The 16850-nt window shown below is 54.7% G+C and overlaps 4 protein-coding genes across 9 annotated transcripts; 3 read left to right on the top strand and 1 right to left on the bottom strand.

The window, feature by feature from the left end:
- The first annotated feature begins 24 nt into the window (after positions 1 to 24).
- Positions 25 to 3900, top strand: DPAGT1 (dolichyl-phosphate N-acetylglucosaminephosphotransferase 1). Of its 3 annotated transcripts, XM_058194935.1 has the most exons (10): positions 25 to 163; positions 676 to 842; positions 933 to 1053; positions 1148 to 1361; positions 1473 to 1619; positions 1712 to 1796; positions 2105 to 2293; positions 2721 to 2808; positions 2924 to 3079; positions 3507 to 3900. In XM_058194935.1, exons 2-10 carry the CDS (start codon positions 688 to 690, stop codon positions 3702 to 3704), a joined length of 1353 nt encoding a protein of 450 aa, XP_058050918.1. In that variant the 5' UTR covers positions 25 to 163; positions 676 to 687; the 3' UTR covers positions 3705 to 3900. The 3 variants fall into 3 exon arrangements, with proteins under 3 accessions (XP_058050918.1, XP_058050919.1, XP_058050921.1); XM_058194936.1 differs by lacking the exon at positions 25 to 163 and having other exon boundaries at positions 544 to 842; positions 3382 to 3647; XM_058194938.1 differs by lacking the exons at positions 25 to 163; positions 1473 to 1619 and having other exon boundaries at positions 544 to 842.
- Positions 3901 to 4032: 132 nt separating this feature from the next.
- Positions 4033 to 7497, top strand: LOC131204088 (histone H2A-beta, sperm-like). The gene is made up of 2 exons (XM_058194955.1): positions 4033 to 6576; positions 7344 to 7497. The coding sequence occupies exon 1, from the start codon at positions 6131 to 6133 to the stop codon at positions 6560 to 6562; it is 432 nt and encodes a 143-aa protein (XP_058050938.1). The 5' UTR covers positions 4033 to 6130; the 3' UTR covers positions 6563 to 6576; positions 7344 to 7497.
- Positions 6858 to 7497, top strand: LOC131204087 (histone H2A-beta, sperm-like). Its single transcript, XM_058194954.1, has one exon. It carries the CDS (start codon positions 6889 to 6891, stop codon positions 7318 to 7320), a length of 432 nt encoding a protein of 143 aa, XP_058050937.1. The 5' UTR covers positions 6858 to 6888; the 3' UTR covers positions 7321 to 7497.
- Positions 7498 to 7718: 221 nt separating this feature from the next.
- On the bottom strand, positions 7719 to 13889 carry HMBS (hydroxymethylbilane synthase). Of its 4 annotated transcripts, none has more exons than XM_058194939.1 (14): positions 13573 to 13889; positions 13162 to 13215; positions 11683 to 11755; positions 11487 to 11536; positions 11278 to 11333; positions 10950 to 11027; positions 10641 to 10718; positions 10245 to 10320; positions 9605 to 9727; positions 9462 to 9500; positions 9005 to 9124; positions 8871 to 8924; positions 8571 to 8657; positions 7719 to 8148 (listed from the first exon to the last, which is right to left on the bottom strand). In XM_058194939.1, exons 1-14 carry the CDS (start codon positions 13606 to 13608, stop codon positions 7978 to 7980), a joined length of 1095 nt encoding a protein of 364 aa, XP_058050922.1. In that variant the 5' UTR covers positions 13609 to 13889; the 3' UTR covers positions 7719 to 7977. The 4 variants fall into 4 exon arrangements, with proteins under 4 accessions (XP_058050922.1, XP_058050923.1, XP_058050924.1 ...); XM_058194940.1 differs by having other exon boundaries at positions 9605 to 9718; positions 13573 to 13878; XM_058194941.1 differs by lacking the exon at positions 13573 to 13889 and adding an exon at positions 13394 to 13551.
- Between the last annotated feature and the right edge of the window lie 2961 nt (positions 13890 to 16850).

The following is a 16850-nucleotide window of genomic DNA, read 5'->3' as shown; positions in this document are numbered from 1 at the left end:
GGCTGGGCAGGGCTAACTCAACGCCGCCAACGCCGCTGCCCAAGCCGTGGCCGGCTCCGCCTTCCAGGCGCAGGACGGGACACGGCTCGGCTGGCACCTGCCCACCGCTGCAGGGACGCCGAAGGGCCCGGAGCAGCCGCGCGAGCCTCGATCGGTCGGCTAGGTAAGCGCGGCGGCGCTCGGGGCGGGGAGGGCGCCGGTGGTCCGGGCCCGGCCAATTCCCCCGCCTCTCCGTTCCCCGAAAGGCTGCGGCGGGGAGGCTGCTCTCCAGCCGGGCCAGCGTGATCGGAGGTTCGGCGAGCCTCCCCTTTGGAGCCCAGCCCGGGCCGCGTCCGGCTGGCAGGGCCCCGCGCCAGAGCCCCGGAGGGCGGCCGGGCGAAAGCGCTTGGGGCTGCGGCTGGGGGCCCGCTCCTTCGGGGCTTCCTCGGCGCCAGAGGCGGCCAGCTGCGCTTCGCTGAGCAAAAGGTCGGCCGGAGGCGACTGCAAAGCTGCGGTCCCTTTAAATGGCCCCGCCCGCGAGCGAGCCAGCCAGCCGGCCGGGTGACGTGGGGGCAGGTGCTCGCTGTCACGTGACGGCCGAGCGGGCCGCCATTTGCAGCCAGGGCAAGGCGAGGGCGCCCCGGGGCCTCCGGGCGGAAAGCGGCGCCGACCAGCCGGGCTCTCCGCTCCCCGCAGGGCGGCGGCGCGATGTGGAAGCTGCCGGTGGTGCCGCTGCTGATCAACCTGGGCGGCTCGGTGCTGGGCTGCTGGGCCACGCTGCGCCTGATCCCCGCCTTCCGCGAGCACTTCCTGGCGGCGCGGCTGTGCGGGGCCGACCTGAACAAGCCCTCCAGGCAGCCCGTGTGAGTGGAGCGCGGGGGGGGCGGGGGCGGGGGCGGGGCCGAGAGGGGCGGGGGCGGGGCGCCGAGGCTCTCTCTCTCTCTCTCCCGCAGCCCCGAGTCGCAGGGCGTGATCAGCGGCGCCGTCTTCCTGATCCTCCTCTTCTGCTTCATCCCGGTGCCCTTCCTGAGCTGCTTCGCCGGGGAGCGCTGCCAGGCCTTCCCGCACCACGAGGTCAGCCGGGCCGGGCGCCGGGCAGGAGGGTCTCTCGGGGCGGGGGAGCCCCGCGGGCGGCGGCGCTGACGGCTCTCCGCCCGCTGCCTTGCAGCTGGTGGCGCTGGTGGGCGCCCTGCTGGCCATCTGCTGCATGATCTTCCTGGGCTTCGCCGACGACGTGCTCAACCTGCGTTGGCGGCACAAGCTGCTTCTGCCCACGGCCGCCTCCCTGCCCCTGCTGATGGTCTACTTCACCAACTTCGGCAACACCACCATCGTGGTGCCCAAGCCTTTCCGGGTGCTGCTGGGCGTCTACATGGACCTGGGTGAGCCCACCAGCCCACCCCCGGCCGGGACTGTGGCTGCCAAAGCAGCTTGGCGGTGCCGGTTGGCGGAGTGGCCGTGAGAGTCTGCTCTGCCCTGTGCTTTTCCCGCAGGGATATTCTACTACGTGTACATGGGCATGCTAGCTGTCTTCTGCACCAACGCAATCAACATTCTGGCTGGGATTAACGGTCTGGAAGCCGGGCAGTCTCTGGTGATTGCTGCCTCCATCATTGCTTTCAATATTGCAGAGCTAACGGGTGGGTGCGCCGGGTTTAGCCTGCTCTCTGCAAGGGCCAGCTGGGCCCCGCCAGTCGCCTAACCTGGCTGCTCCATGTTTTCCTTCTCGCAGGGGATTGCAAGGATGACCACGTCTTCTCCCTCTACTTCATGATTCCCTTTTTCTTTACCACACTGGGACTGCTCTACCACAACTGGTAAGAGACACACACCCCCTTTTTTGAAGGCAAAGGCCAGCCTTTTCTCACGGCAGGATCTGCAGTCCTTACAGGACAACTTGTGGGTGGCAGTTTGGGAATCTGGAGGGGGTCACACAACTCCCCTCAGGGCACTTTGGAACTTTCCTTCCTGAGAAGGAAGAGCCGGTCACGTCCTCATCAGTAGCATGGAAACAGATCCCTTTTTAAGTGCCTTCTCTTTATTACGCATAATGCTTCCTTCCGTCTTCTGTGGGGAGAATCTTTACTGGACTGCCACATCTGTTTTCTTTCCTGGCTGACTGCAGGTACCCCTCCCGTGTGTTTGTGGGAGACACCTTCTGCTACTTCGCTGGCATGACCTTTGCCGTGGTGGGCATCCTTGGGCACTTCAGCAAGACAATGCTTCTCTTCTTCATCCCACAAGTGGCAAACTTCCTCTACTCGCTGCCTCAGCTTTTCCACATCATCCCATGCCCCCGCCATCGGTTACCCAGGTGAGAAAGATGAGCCTGTCTGCTGCTTGGCCGCAACCAGAGTGAAAGCCGAGGAAAGGGTGATTCCTTTCAAAGCATGCTTCTAATTGAGGAAGGCCGTGGTCCTAGGCAAAGATCAGAGCTGTAAATCCCATTTGATGAGATCTATATTTTCCTTCCCTTCCTTCTTTCCTTTCTCTCTCCTTTCCTTTCCTTTTTCCTTTCCTATCCTATATCTTGCCCTATTCTTCACATTTCTGATTTGAGCAGGACTTGTCAAACCAAACTTCCCAAAGGATCTTCTGGCTTTTATTCAGAACTATTCCTTTTCTTGGGGCAGAAGGGCTTCCTGCCTTGATCAGGTCCGCTCTGCAGCTCCTACTACCACCAAGTTTTTGCTTGGCTACATTCCCATTCCCGTTCTGATTGCCTCCATCTCTGCCTTCAGATTCAACACAGACACAGGGAAGCTAGAGATGAGCTACTCGAGATTCAAGTCAAAGAACCTCTCTCCTTGGGGAGCATATACCCTCAAGGTAACTGCTAACGGAAGCAGGAAGGCAGGCTTTGGCAGCAATCTTCTGAGAGTGTCTTGGCTCTGCCTCGTGCTAATGAAGCTTTACCTGATAGGCAATGCATATTTCTCCTCAGGTAGCTGAGAAACTCTGCCTGGTGAATGTGCGTCAGGGAACAGACAAAGATGGAGAATTTACAGAATGCAATAACATGACCCTTATTAACTTTGTGCTGAAGCTGATAGGACCAACTCCTGAACAAAACTTGACAGTTCTGCTGCTGCTAATCCAGGTAAGGAGCACAATTGGGGGAGGGGGGGAGGCAGCTTTAGTGATGCTCCCTTGGAAATAACAGTTGTGCCCTTTTCAACAAAATCTACTTAGGGAAAGATTAAGCAGTTTTAGTTTCCACAGTACACACGCTCTTGCCTGACTGCCTTGGTGTGTTACGTGACACTTCAAAGCAGGATGCTTAGCCAGGGGTACTTTGCAATCCAGCAGTTATGGTGAGGTGAGCAAAGCCTCAGTGCGATGAGTCATGAGCAGGCAGCTGCGTGTTTGCACTATCATCCCTCCTCTCCTTTCTGTCTTGAGGTTGCTGGTAGCTTGGTAGCTTTTGGTATCCGGTACCAGCTTGTGCGGCTGTTTTATGACGTCTGAGCTGACCTGCGGTTGTTTGCTCCTCCTCTGTCCCTGTTATCCATTCCATCTGAGAAAAGCCTGAATGCTGTCCTGCCCAGGTGGGAAGCCACTGTCTCCGTCGGGAAGATCAGACCAGCCAAAGGGTCCAACTGTCAGCCTCTTCTAGACGCAGCTTGGAAGCAACATTTTCCCCTCTGGTGATCTCAGGCTGCCCATGGGCCTCTTGCATCCTTGGGAGGGAATCCAACGGAGTCAACGCCTGTAGCAACGGGTGAAGCAGGGGACACTCAGCTTCATAAATGGTTTCCTTGCCCTTTACTACAGGGAAGGATCTGATTTTGGTTTCTTCACTTTGTGCTGAAAAGAACTTCATGTGTTTGAGATATTGCTTTGAAGCCTGTTTAGAACTGCTGTACTATCACCTTTCCCACAAACTTTGCTGGGTATAAATTTGTACTGTGTTTTTCTACACCCTGTTCTGTTCACAAAGTATTTATGTTTTGGACTGCTGTAGAGGGGTGGAGTGGAGACCCAGAATTTTGAGGACAGGGTATAGGAATAGGCAGAGGGTAAGCTGGAGAGGAGAAGGTGAGAGGGAGCAGGGAGAAAGCAGAACTGCTTGATTCCTTCTTTGCTTCTGTTTTTACGCAAAAGGAGGAAATAACCTACCAAAAGCAGCACGGAGGGAGATAGAATAGGTATACAAATTGAAATAAGAAAGGTATTGGTAAGAGAATATCTATCCAGCCTGGAGGAGTACAGATCAACTGGGCCAGATGGTTTGCATCCCAGAGTTCTGAAGGAGTTGGCAGATGTCATTGCGGAGCCACAGAACGTAGTTTTTCAAATATCTTGCAGCACAAGGAAACTACCAGAGGACTGGAATAGGGCTGGTGTGGTTCAAATCTATAAAAAGGGGGAAATGAATCCAGGAAATTATAGGACAATCAGTTTGATATCAATACCTGGGAAAACCCTGGGAAAGATAATCAAGTGAACACCTAGAACACCTAGAAACAAACAAGGTGATTACTAGACGCCAGCACAAGTTTCTTAAAAACAGATCATGCCAGACAAACCTTGTTGCCTTTTCTGACAGTGTGGAGTTTGTGGACTAACAAAAGGCTGAACACATAGTATACTTGGACTTCAGTTAGGCATTTGACAAAGTGGGCCACAACCTACTTCCTGGCAGGATAGAACAATGTCAGATAGACAGTACCACCACCAGATGGATTTGCAATTGACTGATGAACCACACCTAGCATGTTTTCCTCAATGGAACTACATCTACCTAGAAGAAAGCATGCAGTGGGGTACTTCAAGGTTCTGTCTTCAACATCCTAATAAATGATCTAGATGAGGGGATAAAAGAAGAGCTCAACAGATGACACCAAATTGGGGGGAATTGCTAATTTGGGAAGATAAACTCAAAATCCAGAAGGATCTTGACAGACTTGAACACTGGAGCATCTAACAAGGTGTAGTTTAGTGGTGAGAAGTTAAGGTCCTGCACATAGGCAGGAAAAATCATAGATACCCAATAGGTTTTTGTTTGTTTTTTTGTTTACATTTATACCCCGCCCTTCTCCGAAGACTCAGGGCGGCTTACAATGTATAGGGCAATAGTCTCATTCTATTTGTATATTTACAAAGTCAACTTATTGCCCCCCCAACAATCTGGGTCCTCATTTTACCTACCTTATAAAGGATGGAAGGCTGAGTCAACCTTGGGCCGGGCTCGAACCTGCAGTAATTGCAGGCTTTGTGTTCTTAATAACAGGCCTTACCAGGCAGAGCTAAACCGGCCCTATGATACCTATCTCAATAGGTCTAGGTGAGAGAGATCTAGGCCCCCAGAAGTCTGAGCCAGCCATGTGCTGCAGCTGCCAAAAAGGGCGATGCGGTTCTCAGCGGCATCAACAGAGGGGCAGCATCAAGATTACAAGAAGTGATAGTACAGCTTCGTACCACACCGATAAGACTAGGAATTGTGCATCCAGGTCTGGCCACCATGAGGGAAAAAAGATGCAGAGTCCTCAGAAAGAGTGCAGAGAAGAGCAACAAAGATCAAAAGGGTCCGGAGACTAAATTGTGTGAACAGTTGAGGGAGCTGCATTGTCTAACTTACAGGACAGGAAGGGGGGCATTATAACTGTCTCCCAGAACTTGAGGGGCCGTCACAGATGAAGGGATTGACTTATTCTCCAAAGCACCAAATGCTAAGACAAGAAGTAATGGGTGGGAGCTAGTTAAAGAGAGATCCGCCCTAGAACTAAGGAGCAATTTTCTGACGGAATAATCCATGGATTAGCTTGGCTCCTGGAATTGTGGGTGCTCAGTCCCAGGAGGTTTTCAAAAATAGACTGGGCAACCATTTGACAGGGATGGTATGAGGTCTCCTGCCTTGAGCAGGGGGTTGGATTAGAAGACCTCTGAGGTCCCTTCCGGTCCTAGGATTCTATGTTCCATGGTTTCATGCGCATGGCTGCGGCTGGAGGAGTTTTATTCAGGAAGGACTTCGCCAACCTTTGAATTGCGCGCGCTGCCCGCTCAGTGGCCCCGGCGCCAGCCAGTGAGCAGAACCGCGGGCCGCGGAGTCCAATCGGCGGCCGCGGTGGGCGGGCTGGCGTGAGACGCGCGGGCCGTATAAAGGCGCCCCACCGGACCCGCCGGCCACTCGCTTCCTTGGGGACTGGCCATGTCGGGTCGCGGCAAGGCGGGCGGCGGGAAAGCGCGGGCCAAGGCGAAATCGCGCTCATTGCGCGCCGGACTGCAGTTCCCGGTGGGCCGCGTGCATCGGCTGCTGCGCCGCGGACACTACGCGGAGCGGGTCGGGGCCGGCGCTCCCGTTTACCTGGCGGCGGTGCTGGAGTACCTGACGGCCGAGATCCTGGAGCTGGCGGGCAACGCGGCGCGTGACAACCGCAAGACGCGCATCGTCCCGCGGCACGTCCAGCTGGCGGTGCGCAACGACGAGGAGCTCAGCCGCCTCCTGGGCCGCGTCACCATCGCGCAGGGCGGCGTCCTGCCCAACATCCCCGCCGCCCCCCTGCCCCGGAAGGCCGCGGCTCAGGGCGGCGGGGCGGCGGGACGGAAGAAGGGCGCCCTCCAGGCCTCGCAGGAGTACTAGGCGCGGCGGCGGCGGCGGAGGAGGATCCGGATAGCGACCCGAGGCTGCGGAGCCGGACGAGCCAGTAGCGGACCCCTGCGGGCGCCACGTGCTTGGACTCGGTACTGGGCGCGCTCGACCCCATGGCGGGCTGCCTGCGCCCCGGCATCCAATAAAGGACGTTGCGCGCGCTGCCCGCTCAGTGGCCCCGGCGCCAGCCAGTGAGCAGAACCGCGGGCCGCGGAGTCCAATCGGCGGCCGCGGTGGGCGGGCTGGCGTGAGGCGCGCGGGCCGTATAAAGGCGCCCCACCGGACCCGCCGGCCACTCGCTTCCTTGGGGACCGGCCATGTCGGGTCGCGGCAAGGCGGGCGGCGGGAAAGCGCGGGCCAAGGCGAAATCGCGCTCATTGCGCGCCGGACTGCAGTTCCCGGTGGGCCGCGTGCATCGGCTGCTGCGCCGCGGACACTACGCGGAGCGGGTCGGGGCCGGCGCTCCCGTTTACCTGGCGGCGGTGCTGGAGTACCTGACGGCCGAGATCCTGGAGCTGGCGGGCAACGCGGCGCGTGACAACCGCAAGACGCGCATCGTCCCGCGGCACGTCCAGCTGGCGGTGCGCAACGACGAGGAGCTCAGCCGCCTCCTGGGCCGCGTCACCATCGCGCAGGGCGGCGTCCTGCCCAACATCCCCGCCGCGCTCCTGCCCCGGAAGGCCGCGGCTCAGGGCGGCGGGGCGGCGGGACGGAAGAAGGGCGCCCTCCAGGCCTCGCAGGAGTACTAGGCGCGGCGGCGGCGGCGGAGGAGGAGGAACCGGAGAGCGACCCGAGGCTGCGGAGCCGGACGAGCCGAAGTAGCGGACCCCCTGCGGGCGCCACGTGCTTGGACTCGGTACTGGGCGCGCTCGACCCCATGGCGGGCTGCCTGCGCCCCGGCATCCAATAAAAGGACGTTGAAAGCGCGCGCTCGTCCGGTCTTTTGTGGTCCCTCCGCGCGCCCAAGCTATGGGGATGGAGGAGGTCTCCAGCCCGGCCGCATTGCCCCGTGGGGGTGGTTGCGAGGTAGCTCCCTGGCCAGGTGTTACCCACTCTCCCTTCCCCCGTGAAGATGGCCCTTTTTAGTACGGTTCGTTGGCCTGTAAGGATCCGGTGGGTTTCGCGGAAAAAGTGCTAGACTCGGGGCTTTCACCTTCTGGCTCTTTAATCGGTTTTAGCAATAATTGTTCCCGGGTCCCCAGCTGAGTTCAACCTTACAGCTCTGTCTAGGCCGACCAGTGATTCCTTGGCAGCGATTCTTGCTCAGAACCTGCAGGCACCTTCACACCAACTGGAGTTCAGCTGCTCCCCCGGCAGTGCAGTGGCAGGCCATCCCTTGCTCCCCTCTCATTCAGGAGGGATGGACAACTGGCCGGCATCATAGCTCTTCCAGGAGATGGTGCCTATCATGCACTGCTGAGCTGCCTTGCCACGCTGAGGATCTGTTTGGCCCCTTTGCTCAGCAGCAGATCGGCCACCTCCTGCCCCAGCCTCTCAGCTGCCTCCTGAGCCAGACGGGGTATGTTCCTTGCTGTGACGCCAACGTGTTGGGGATTGTCATCTGGGCCATCTTCATTCTGGAAAGGAAGGGCAGCCCATGGGAAGGTTTCAGGTTAGAAGCCACAGCTCACCCTAGGGCAGTGCTTCTCAATTATTTTCTGTCATGCCCCCCTAGGAAGAAGAAAACATTTTTTGCGCCCCCCGCGCGACTGTAAATAGTATTATTAAAAAAAACTTTAACCTGCAAAACAAAAACGTGCCCCCCTTTATGGAGCCTCGTGCCCCCCCTGGGGGGGCGCCCCACTATTTAAGAAGCACTGCCCTAGGGTGAGTTCCAGGGCTCTGGCATGCTGGGACTCCGTTTGAACTGACAGCTAACAATAGAAAAGCAGCCCCAGAACATGCCAGAATTGGCTCCCTGCAGTAAAATGTGCTGTTATCCTAGATGACTAGCCTGAAAGAGTTCCTCACTTGCTCTGAAAGCAACCAAGAATGTTACCTCCAGGGAGAAGTTCACATTTCTTTGCATGGTCTCTTGCAAGCTGTCAGAACCATCAAGGCTGTAGACTGCTCCAGTCAAGTACAGCTGGAGAGAAGAGGGGTGTTGAAACTGATCAGCAAGCAGAATGGAGAGAAATTCTAGTGTTTGTGGGCAGCCCTCCTCCCTTCCTTTTAGTTCCTTAAAAAAAGGTGCGCTCTCTAAACTCACCCCCACCCCTGCCCATGGCCTCTGCACTCTTGGTGTCTGCCTTTCAGTGGAAGCCAGGAAACAGGAAGGGGAGTAGCCAGTTGCCTTTACCTGGCCATCCTTCAGCAGGCTGCTCACGGCCACTGGCACACTGCAGCCTCCTTCCTGTGGAGGAAAGCATCGGCTTGAAGGCATGGCGGGACTGTTGGGACATGCTTCAGAGGGTCCCACCAGCCTCAACCTACCAAGTGCTTCATGAAGGATCGCTCAGTGATGCAGCGCAGAACAGTCTCCTCGTCGTGCAGAACTGAGACCATCTCTATGATCTCCTGGTCTTTGGCCCGCACCTCAACGGCCAAGGCGCCCTAGAGGGGGAGATGGCAGTAAAGGAGAGGGGGCCCTTTTCCTGAGATTCAGTGTCCCCCCCCAAAAGTGCATTCTCCTCCTCCTTAGGACCTCCATCACAATTCCTTTCCTGGGGGTTTTCTATGCCTAAGCAAAAATGTACCTTTGGCACATGGTCATGTCAGGCATCTGAGCTAGGATGGCCGGGGGGTGGGGGGGGAAGAAAGGCCCAGAAAACTAGACATCCAAGGTCTAGAAGTTCACCAGAGGCCAGAGTGGAGAGATGTGGGGCTCTACTGCCAAAAGGAAACCTGGGAGGTGCAAATGGCCAAGCAGAAGAGAGGTCCCATCACTCACCTGCCCAACCGCATACAAGCAGTCCACGGGGCTCAGAATCTAGAGGGAAGTGAGAGTCAGCAACAGACTACTTTTTAAAATAGAGTATTAAACACCCCTCCACTGGGACAGCCAAGGGCCAATGCCAATCCCTTTCCCCTCACCTGGCCAATGCGGCTCCCCCAGCCCATGCGCCTGAGTCCAGCTGCTGCTAGAACCAGAGCGCTGAAATCTTCCTTCTCATCCAGCTTCTTCAGGCGGGTGTTCAGGTTGCCCCTCTGGGAAGGCTAAGCAAAACTAAGAGGCTTTGGAGGGGTGGGGCACTGCAATCCCGGGTCTGACTGGGGGTAGCTGGTCATTCTAAGCCTCTGAGGGAGGGAGAATTTCAGGCACACCCAGCCCCTCTCAGGAGCCAATTTCAGCTGCAAAAGCCCGAACTCCGGCCAGAGAAAGAAAGGTGCCCTGAAGGAGGACTTCCCTTGCCAAGAGGGGTTCTCATACCAGTTGTTATCTCAATCCCTTCAGGATAAGCTGGGTGGTTTCAACTGAATTTTGTTATGAGTTGGGGCAGCGTATCACTAGTGCAGATACAGTTCTTGTGAGTTACTTGGAGACACAAGAAAGGCCAGAGCAAGGAGTAAAGCAAGGCCTGTCTTGTTCCAGCATCTGTTGCTCGTTGTGGACAGGCAGTTTTAGACTTCTGCCTAATTGTAAACCAGCCAGAGTTGCTTTGCAAGTTTGGGTGGTCAGAGAAATCAAATGGATAGAGGTGAACTTGAGCCCTCCTGAATCATGAAAGGATACAATATCCTTGAACTGCAGGCGAGGGAATTTTCTTTTCAGCTGAGCTGCACGGCGAAGTGAGCTGGTCCCAATTACACTGCAGGAAAACCCAAATTGAGATGAGTGAGGCTACTCGGAACTCTCCTCGACTCCATGAAGGACTCCCAGGGTCTTACCTCCTCCCCTTGCAAGCTGCAACTGTTTAAGGAGACACTGAACAACTGTCTGCCTAGAACAATAGAGGGTCTCCTGCTTGAGCAGGCAATTGGATTAGAAGAGTACCAAGGTCCTGTTCTTCTATATTCTGTTTCTCAAGAAGCAGAGCGCGCGCCCCCCGCACAACATCTAGATAGCCCACTAGACAGCAATTCAGGATGGAACTAAGGCCAAGCCCCTGCTCCAGACAGTCCTCCTCACCTCTTCTCAGGGAGGCTGCTGAGGGTTTTGCCAGCATGTTTGGGGTGAAAGACAACAGCATCGTGTGGATTTTCTCTCCTGCAAGGGGTGGAGGAAGAATGCTTCAGAAACATCACAAGTAGCCATTGGCAAAGGGGTAGAAGATCCCACAGCCCAAGCAGAGAAAGAAGCTCAAGGCCCCTTTGCTCCAGCAACACTCCCCAGGCACCTCTGCTTTGACTGGGTTCACAAGCAAAAGGAAGGCGGGCAGATGGGCAAGGCCACTGCTTGGCTCTGCCAGGCAGGAAAAAGAGAAGAGTTCAAACTCACTTGCAGATGGCACCAATTGTGAAGCCTGGTGGCAGGGAAGTGGGCAGGTCTTTCAGGGAGTGAACCACCAAGTCCACCCTAAAAGAAAGAAGAAAACATACCAGGCCAGCAATAAGCAATCTGTACATGCCACGGTGAGACTGGCACTGCATTGCTGGCTTCTTGCCTGGCAAGCTTAATGGCCATCAAGTAGGGTGCAGCCCTTCTCCAGGGTGCCCATATGAAACTCCGGGCTGTTCCTGTTCCTGTGGTCCTGGAGAGTCCGGCTTTGGGCCCATCTCAACAGGACTACCAATGTTCCACAAACCTTCAGAAGAAGAGCACTTACTCGTCTCTTTCCAGTGCATTTTCCAGCTCTTTGGTAAAAAGGCTTTTCTCTCCAATCTGTTGGGGAAGAGAAACAGGATGGGAACCCTTCTGATCTTGCAGGGCCACTCTGCCCCAAGCCCCCAGGGCTCTATTGTCACATAGCCCTGCCGGACAGCCCTGGCTGGGTCTCAAGCCAGAGAAAAAGATTGCATAAGCAGAGGAACAAACCTTGGATAAGGCTGTGTCCAGAATCCTATCTCCGGTGGTTGACATGGCAACTATTAGAGAAAAAGAAAAACTGGAGGGTAAACATGGCCCCCTCTCCCTCCCCCCATCTTGCTCCTAATATACCTGCTTGGAGTGCCTCCACCTCCCCCCAAGAGCAGACCCTCTGACTTCTAGACCCCTTTCCCTGGATGCTCACTTATCTCGAAGCGGAGATGAGGGTGGTGCACCTGGAGCATCTCCACCACACTGTCAGTTTGGATACGAGCCAGCTGCAATGTTGAGAAAGGAAGGTAAGGGCTCCCAGCAGATCAGAAACACAACAGTTGCCTGCCTGCTGTCACGAAGGAGACGCAACCAGCAGAGCTCAAACTTTCTGCTGTTCATACAAAGAGCCCAGGCAAGAGGACAATCCTGCCCCTCCATTCTATCTGCTGAAATGGCCTCTGGGTGGGCCTGCTATTTGCACAAACATTGTTTTCTGACATCGGGCACCACTATGGGAAAACAATGCTGGGACAACCTGATCTGAACTCTGTTAGGCATTAAACCCGAACAGATTAGACTGAAGGGGGCAGAGGAAGGGTAGTGCCTGGGCCTTGGGGAGCTGTTCCCCCTTCCTCCATCCACCCAGCCCTTCCTCTCTGCTAGGCTCCTCGCCGGCCTCCCCATTCTCATCAGACACTGGCAGGTGGAGATTAGCTCTAGGTTACAAGGGCAAGGCGTTATCAGCCTTTCCCAACCCTGGATCTTTGGGTGGATCCTTCAACGCCTCCGCCTTGGCAGCCGTGCTGGATTTCTGTGGCTGGAGATGCTGCTTTCCTGTTACTGTCACATTGCGCAAGTTTCCTAACCCTTCCTTGCGTTTCACGCCAGCCTTGAGCCAAAAAGGTTGTGCTCCTTCCTACGCTAAAGAAACGAGCAAGGCTTGCTCAAGCTACTCGGGATGGTCCAATTGCCAAAGCCTTAGTTAACCCTGCCAACCAAGCAGAGGCCAGTGACGCCTTATTGGGTTTGTACCAATAAGGAGAATATTTGTAGCTAAGGTTTGAAATGAGGAGTCCTTGGCGGTCTCTGGGCTTGGTTGTTTTCTTGCAAGTTTCATTATTCAAATAGGTAATATCATCAGTGCTAGGGGGCCAGAAACAGTGGCCCCCTTTGTACCCAAGTCACCAGAGGCGATATGGTAAACTGCTCCTACGGTATAAGTTGCAATGGGTGCAAGAGTTGCCCCACCACCCTGCGGTGCAGAAATGCACAGTTGCAATTCGAAGAGCTGGCTGCAACTTACAAAGCTTTCTGTGGCGCAGCTGCTTACAGCCCCCGTCTTGCCACTGACTTGGCCAACGACAGCCCCCCCCCTCATTAACAGGAGGCCAAGGGCTCCAGAGGCAGCTTTTGCTCTTGTCTGGGAACAGCAGGGCCACAATCACCCCCACCCGAAGCTAGGAAAAGAGAAAGAGACCATCTCCAGACTGCATCAGAGGCTAGGAAGGGAGGGAGGTTCTCCAAGGATGCCTTTGCCCCAGTTTTAATATTGCCCGACTTGCAATAAACAGCCGGGTGGGGGGGGGCGCTTAAGGTGGAAGGCAAACGACCGGGAGAAAAACCAGCCGCCGGGCCCGCAAAGGCGCAGAGCGGTGGAAATGCTTCCCTGTGGCAACCGGCGGGGACTTGCCTGGCTCTTGCGGGTGCCCACGCGGACGGTCTGGCTCTTCGAGGCCTTCGGGTTCTGCAAAGAATTCCCTCCCATTAGACGCGAAGCGAGGCAGCCGCTTCCAGAGCCGGAGGGGAGCCGGCAGGCAGGCGCCGCGTGCCGGGCACCGGGGCAGCCTCCCCGGGAGGAGAAGCCGGGAAAGGCCCGGGGAGCCCCTGCCGCCTCCGCCCGGTCAGCCCCGCGAGCCCCTCACCTCCGCGGCCATCTCCGGCGGGCTCCAGCGCTTGTCAGACCGAGGCCGCGCGGCTGCCGCCCTGCCAGACCCGCCCGCCGGGGCCGCCCAGCTCTGCCGTCCGCGATAAGGCGGGAGGGGCGCGCGCCGGGAAAGGGGGCCACGCGGAGAGGCGGGGCCGGGCGGAGGGCTGCGCTCACCGGGGACGGGGCAGGCGGAGGCGGCGGGCCGCTCATGCCGGCGAAAGAGCAGCGGTGCCCGGCGGAACGAGAGCGGCGACCGGAGTCACCTCGCCGGACGGCCGCGGCACGTCAGCTCCGGAGCTTTTTGGGAGCCGCCCCTTCCGGTCTCCCGGTGCTTGGGAGGGAGGCCTCGAGCCCTGGTCCCGCCACTGGGCCGCATCCCCTCAGCCTCCAGCGGCTCCTCTGACCGGGACTGAGCGGGCCCCGTTGAGCCAAGTGGCGCGCCTGCCCGGAGAAATCCCGATCCTGCCGGCCGCCTCAGCCTCTTCCAGGGAATGCGGGGCTTCATCCGGGGATGGCCGTCGGGGGGGGGGGCGGTTCATGACCCCCCGAATAATGAGGGCGGGTGACCCCCCCCCCGCAGCCCCCCCATTTAAAAGGGGGGCTGGGGGGCTGCAGCGTCCCGTCAGATTTAGCCACTTGGGAAAGAGGTTTGTGAGAATAGAATTTTTTATTGGCCAAGTGTGATTGGACACACAAGGAATTTGTCTTGGTGCATATGCTCTCAGTGTACATAAAAGAAAAGATACGTTCATCAAGGTACAACATTTACAACACAATTGATGGTCAATATATCAATATAAATCATAAGGATTGCCAGCAACAAGTTATAGTCATACAGTCATAAGTGGAAAGAGATTGGTGATGGGAACTATGAAACGATTAATAGTAGTGCAGATTCAGTAAATAGTCTGACAGTGTTGAGGGAATTATTTGTTTAGCAGAGTGATGGCCTTCGGGAAAAAACTGTTCTTGTGTCTAGTTGTTCTGGTGTGCAGTGCTCTATAGCGTCGTTTTGAGGGTAGGAGTTGAAACAGTTTATGTCCAGGATGCGAGGGATCTGCAAATATTTTCACGGCCCTCTTCTTGATTCGTGCAGTATACAGGTCCTCAATGGAAGGCAGGTTGGTAGCCATTATTTTTTCTGCAGTTCTAATGATCCTCTGAAGTCTGTGTCTGTCTTGTTAGGTTACAGAACCGAACCAGACAGTTATAGAGGTGCAGATGACAGACTCAATAATTTCTCTGTAGAACCGAATCAGCAGCTCCTTGGGCAGTTTGAGCTTTCTGAGTTGGCGCAGAAAAAACATTCTTTGTTGTGCTTTTTTGATGATGTTTTTGATGTTAGCTGCCCATTTTAGATCTTGCGATATGATAGAACCCAGAAATTTGAAGGTTTCTACTGTTGATACTGTGTTGTCTAGTATTGTGAGAGGTGGAAGTATGGAAGGGTTTCTCCTAAAGTCTACCACCATTTCTACAGTTTTGAGTGTGTTCAGTTCCAGATTGTTCCAGTCATACCACAAGGCTAGTAGTTGTATTCGTCATTGTCTCAAATGAGACCAATCACTGTTGTGTCATCAACTTCAGTAGCTTAACAGATGGATAACAAAGGAGAGGAAAGGAAAGGAGGCGGGAAGACAATCAATTTGTGGAGCAACCGAAGGCTATGGTGAAAACGGAGAGATTTTGGGGGAAACCTGGAGAGATGGATGGGGCTTGAAGGAGCGAGTGGAGCAGTCAAGTTAGAAAGAAAACCGCAAGGCAGGCATGGATCAGAGGGCGGAAAACGGAGAGCAGATGAAGGCAAAAGCAGCCTCTCTTGCTGCTCAGGTAGGAACTAAAACAACTAACAGCAGCTTTAAAGAAAGTTTCAGTCCCAGTTATAAAGGGGGAAGAAGAAACCGAGATCTCCGATTCTGAGGAAAATGCCATCTGCCATCCCCCGCTCCCTAAGTTCTATGGCTGCCTCATTCTGGGGCAGATATGACATGGGTTGCCAGGCAGTATCTGGGAAAACATTTGAAAGACCCTCAAGACACGAGGAATTGTCTTTCTGTTTTAACCTACCAGGATCCTAAGCAAAATCTGTTAGATAGTGAAGTGAAACATCTTGTATTAAACGCATTCCTTTGGCTAAGAAAATCTCCACTGCAGCCTCACAAGCCTCTGACTGGGGCAGCTTTGGTTCGGGAGGTTAACCAAGCCCATTATAGCCAAAGATCAGCAGGCCCCTTATAACCCGCCGAAATAGCCTTGTGAAACCAAAGGCTACTGAAACAGGGATCACGAGGTAATTTGCAACTTAGGAAAGTATTCTAAATAAACCAGTAAATCCCTTTTAATAGCCCCCTTTAGCCCATTATTGATATCAGATGGGAGAATTTACAGGCTAGAGAATTTTATCTGAGCCGATCTGTTTTCTGCCTCCATTCTTGAACAAAACACACAGCATGAATTTTTGCTTTGGGCTGGACTATCTAAAACCTCACGCCCCCTTCAGCTTCTCTAACAGGCAAGGAAATCTGGTTTACTGGTGGAAATTCATGGTGAGGAGATGGGACCCAAAATACAACTTGTGTTGCTGTTTCTACCAAAGATGTAAAGTTTGGGACTTTTGCCAAATTCTTATAGCACACTAGAGATTGCTCAATGCCCTTAGTAGGGGAAACTAACTTGAGGGAACAGAAGCAGATTATTTTGAATGTGGCCCATGAGAAAGCAAAATCTTGATGAAAGCACATCTAGTTGTAATGTGGCCCAGTCATTGGCAAAGAAGTCGCACATTGTTAATTGACTGGAATGCCAAGTTCAAAACAGGAACTACTCTTAAGTTGCAACTTCCATTCTATGGGCAAAGACAGATTGGTGCATGGGAAATTTTCCTGGATTACACTGAGGGTTTTTCTGAATGTGCGGAAGCCTTCTCCATTTGCAATAAAATTGGAGACACCCCTTGCAAGGTTGTTGAACCCACAGGTCTTGTCACTGCAGCCGGCCGTTCCAGATTGCAACAGATAGGGGCACATCTCATTACTCAACTCTTTGAAGCCTTTGCCTCACAACTGAGACTAAGGAAACTTATCTCCAATACCCACATGCATGGCAGACTCTTTGCCAACTATTCTAGGAGCCATTAGAAACTCCATTGCCAGATCAGCTGGATATATAGTCCTTATGAAATCCTGTTTGATTTCCCATGCACTCTGGTGTTCATTGTGAAACCTGAGGATGCATTGATTAGAAGTCCAGAATCTCTTAGCAGAAATAAGAACATACATTGCCAAACCTAAGGCTGTTTCCAGAGACTCCAAAGCTATTTATATATAAAAAAGCAAGGAAAAACTCCAGGCCCAGACAAGATAACTCATTTTTGCTTAAAAGTCTGTGCTGACCAATTGGCCTCCATCTTCACTCGTATCTTCAATAAATCGCTAAAGATGTGCTATGTTCCG

This window comes from Ahaetulla prasina, chromosome 9, assembly GCF_028640845.1.
Source record: "Ahaetulla prasina isolate Xishuangbanna chromosome 9, ASM2864084v1, whole genome shotgun sequence".
NCBI lineage: Eukaryota > Metazoa > Chordata > Lepidosauria > Squamata > Colubridae > Ahaetulla > Ahaetulla prasina.
The sequence above is the reverse complement of the archived record's forward strand: the minus strand, read 5'-3'. Positions and strand labels throughout refer to the sequence as shown.

Bases quoted from the DNA above. Each gene is read 5' to 3' on its own strand.
- DPAGT1 (XM_058194935.1), top strand. From the start codon at position 688: ATGTGGAAGCTGCCGGTGGTGCCGCTGCTGATCAACCTGGGCGGCTCG. The intron at 1,362-1,472 runs GTGAGCCCACCA...CTTTTCCCGCAG, and splicing joins GGGCGTCTACATGGACCTGG to GGATATTCTACTACGTGTAC. The intron at 1,620-1,711 runs GTGGGTGCGCCG...TCCTTCTCGCAG, and splicing joins CAATATTGCAGAGCTAACGG to GGGATTGCAAGGATGACCAC.
- LOC131204088 (XM_058194955.1), top strand. From the start codon at position 6,131: ATGTCGGGTCGCGGCAAGGCGGGCGGCGGGAAAGCGCGGGCCAAGGCG.
- LOC131204087 (XM_058194954.1), top strand. From the start codon at position 6,889: ATGTCGGGTCGCGGCAAGGCGGGCGGCGGGAAAGCGCGGGCCAAGGCG.
- HMBS (XM_058194939.1), bottom strand. From the start codon at position 13,608: ATGAGCGGCCCGCCGCCTCCGCCTGCCCCGTCCCCG. The intron at 11,537-11,682 runs GTGAGCATCCAG...TTTCTCTAATAG, and splicing joins TCATCTCCGCTTCGAGATAA to TTGCCATGTCAACCACCGGA. The intron at 11,334-11,486 runs GTTTGTTCCTCT...CTTCCCCAACAG, and splicing joins TGGACACAGCCTTATCCAAG to ATTGGAGAGAAAAGCCTTTT.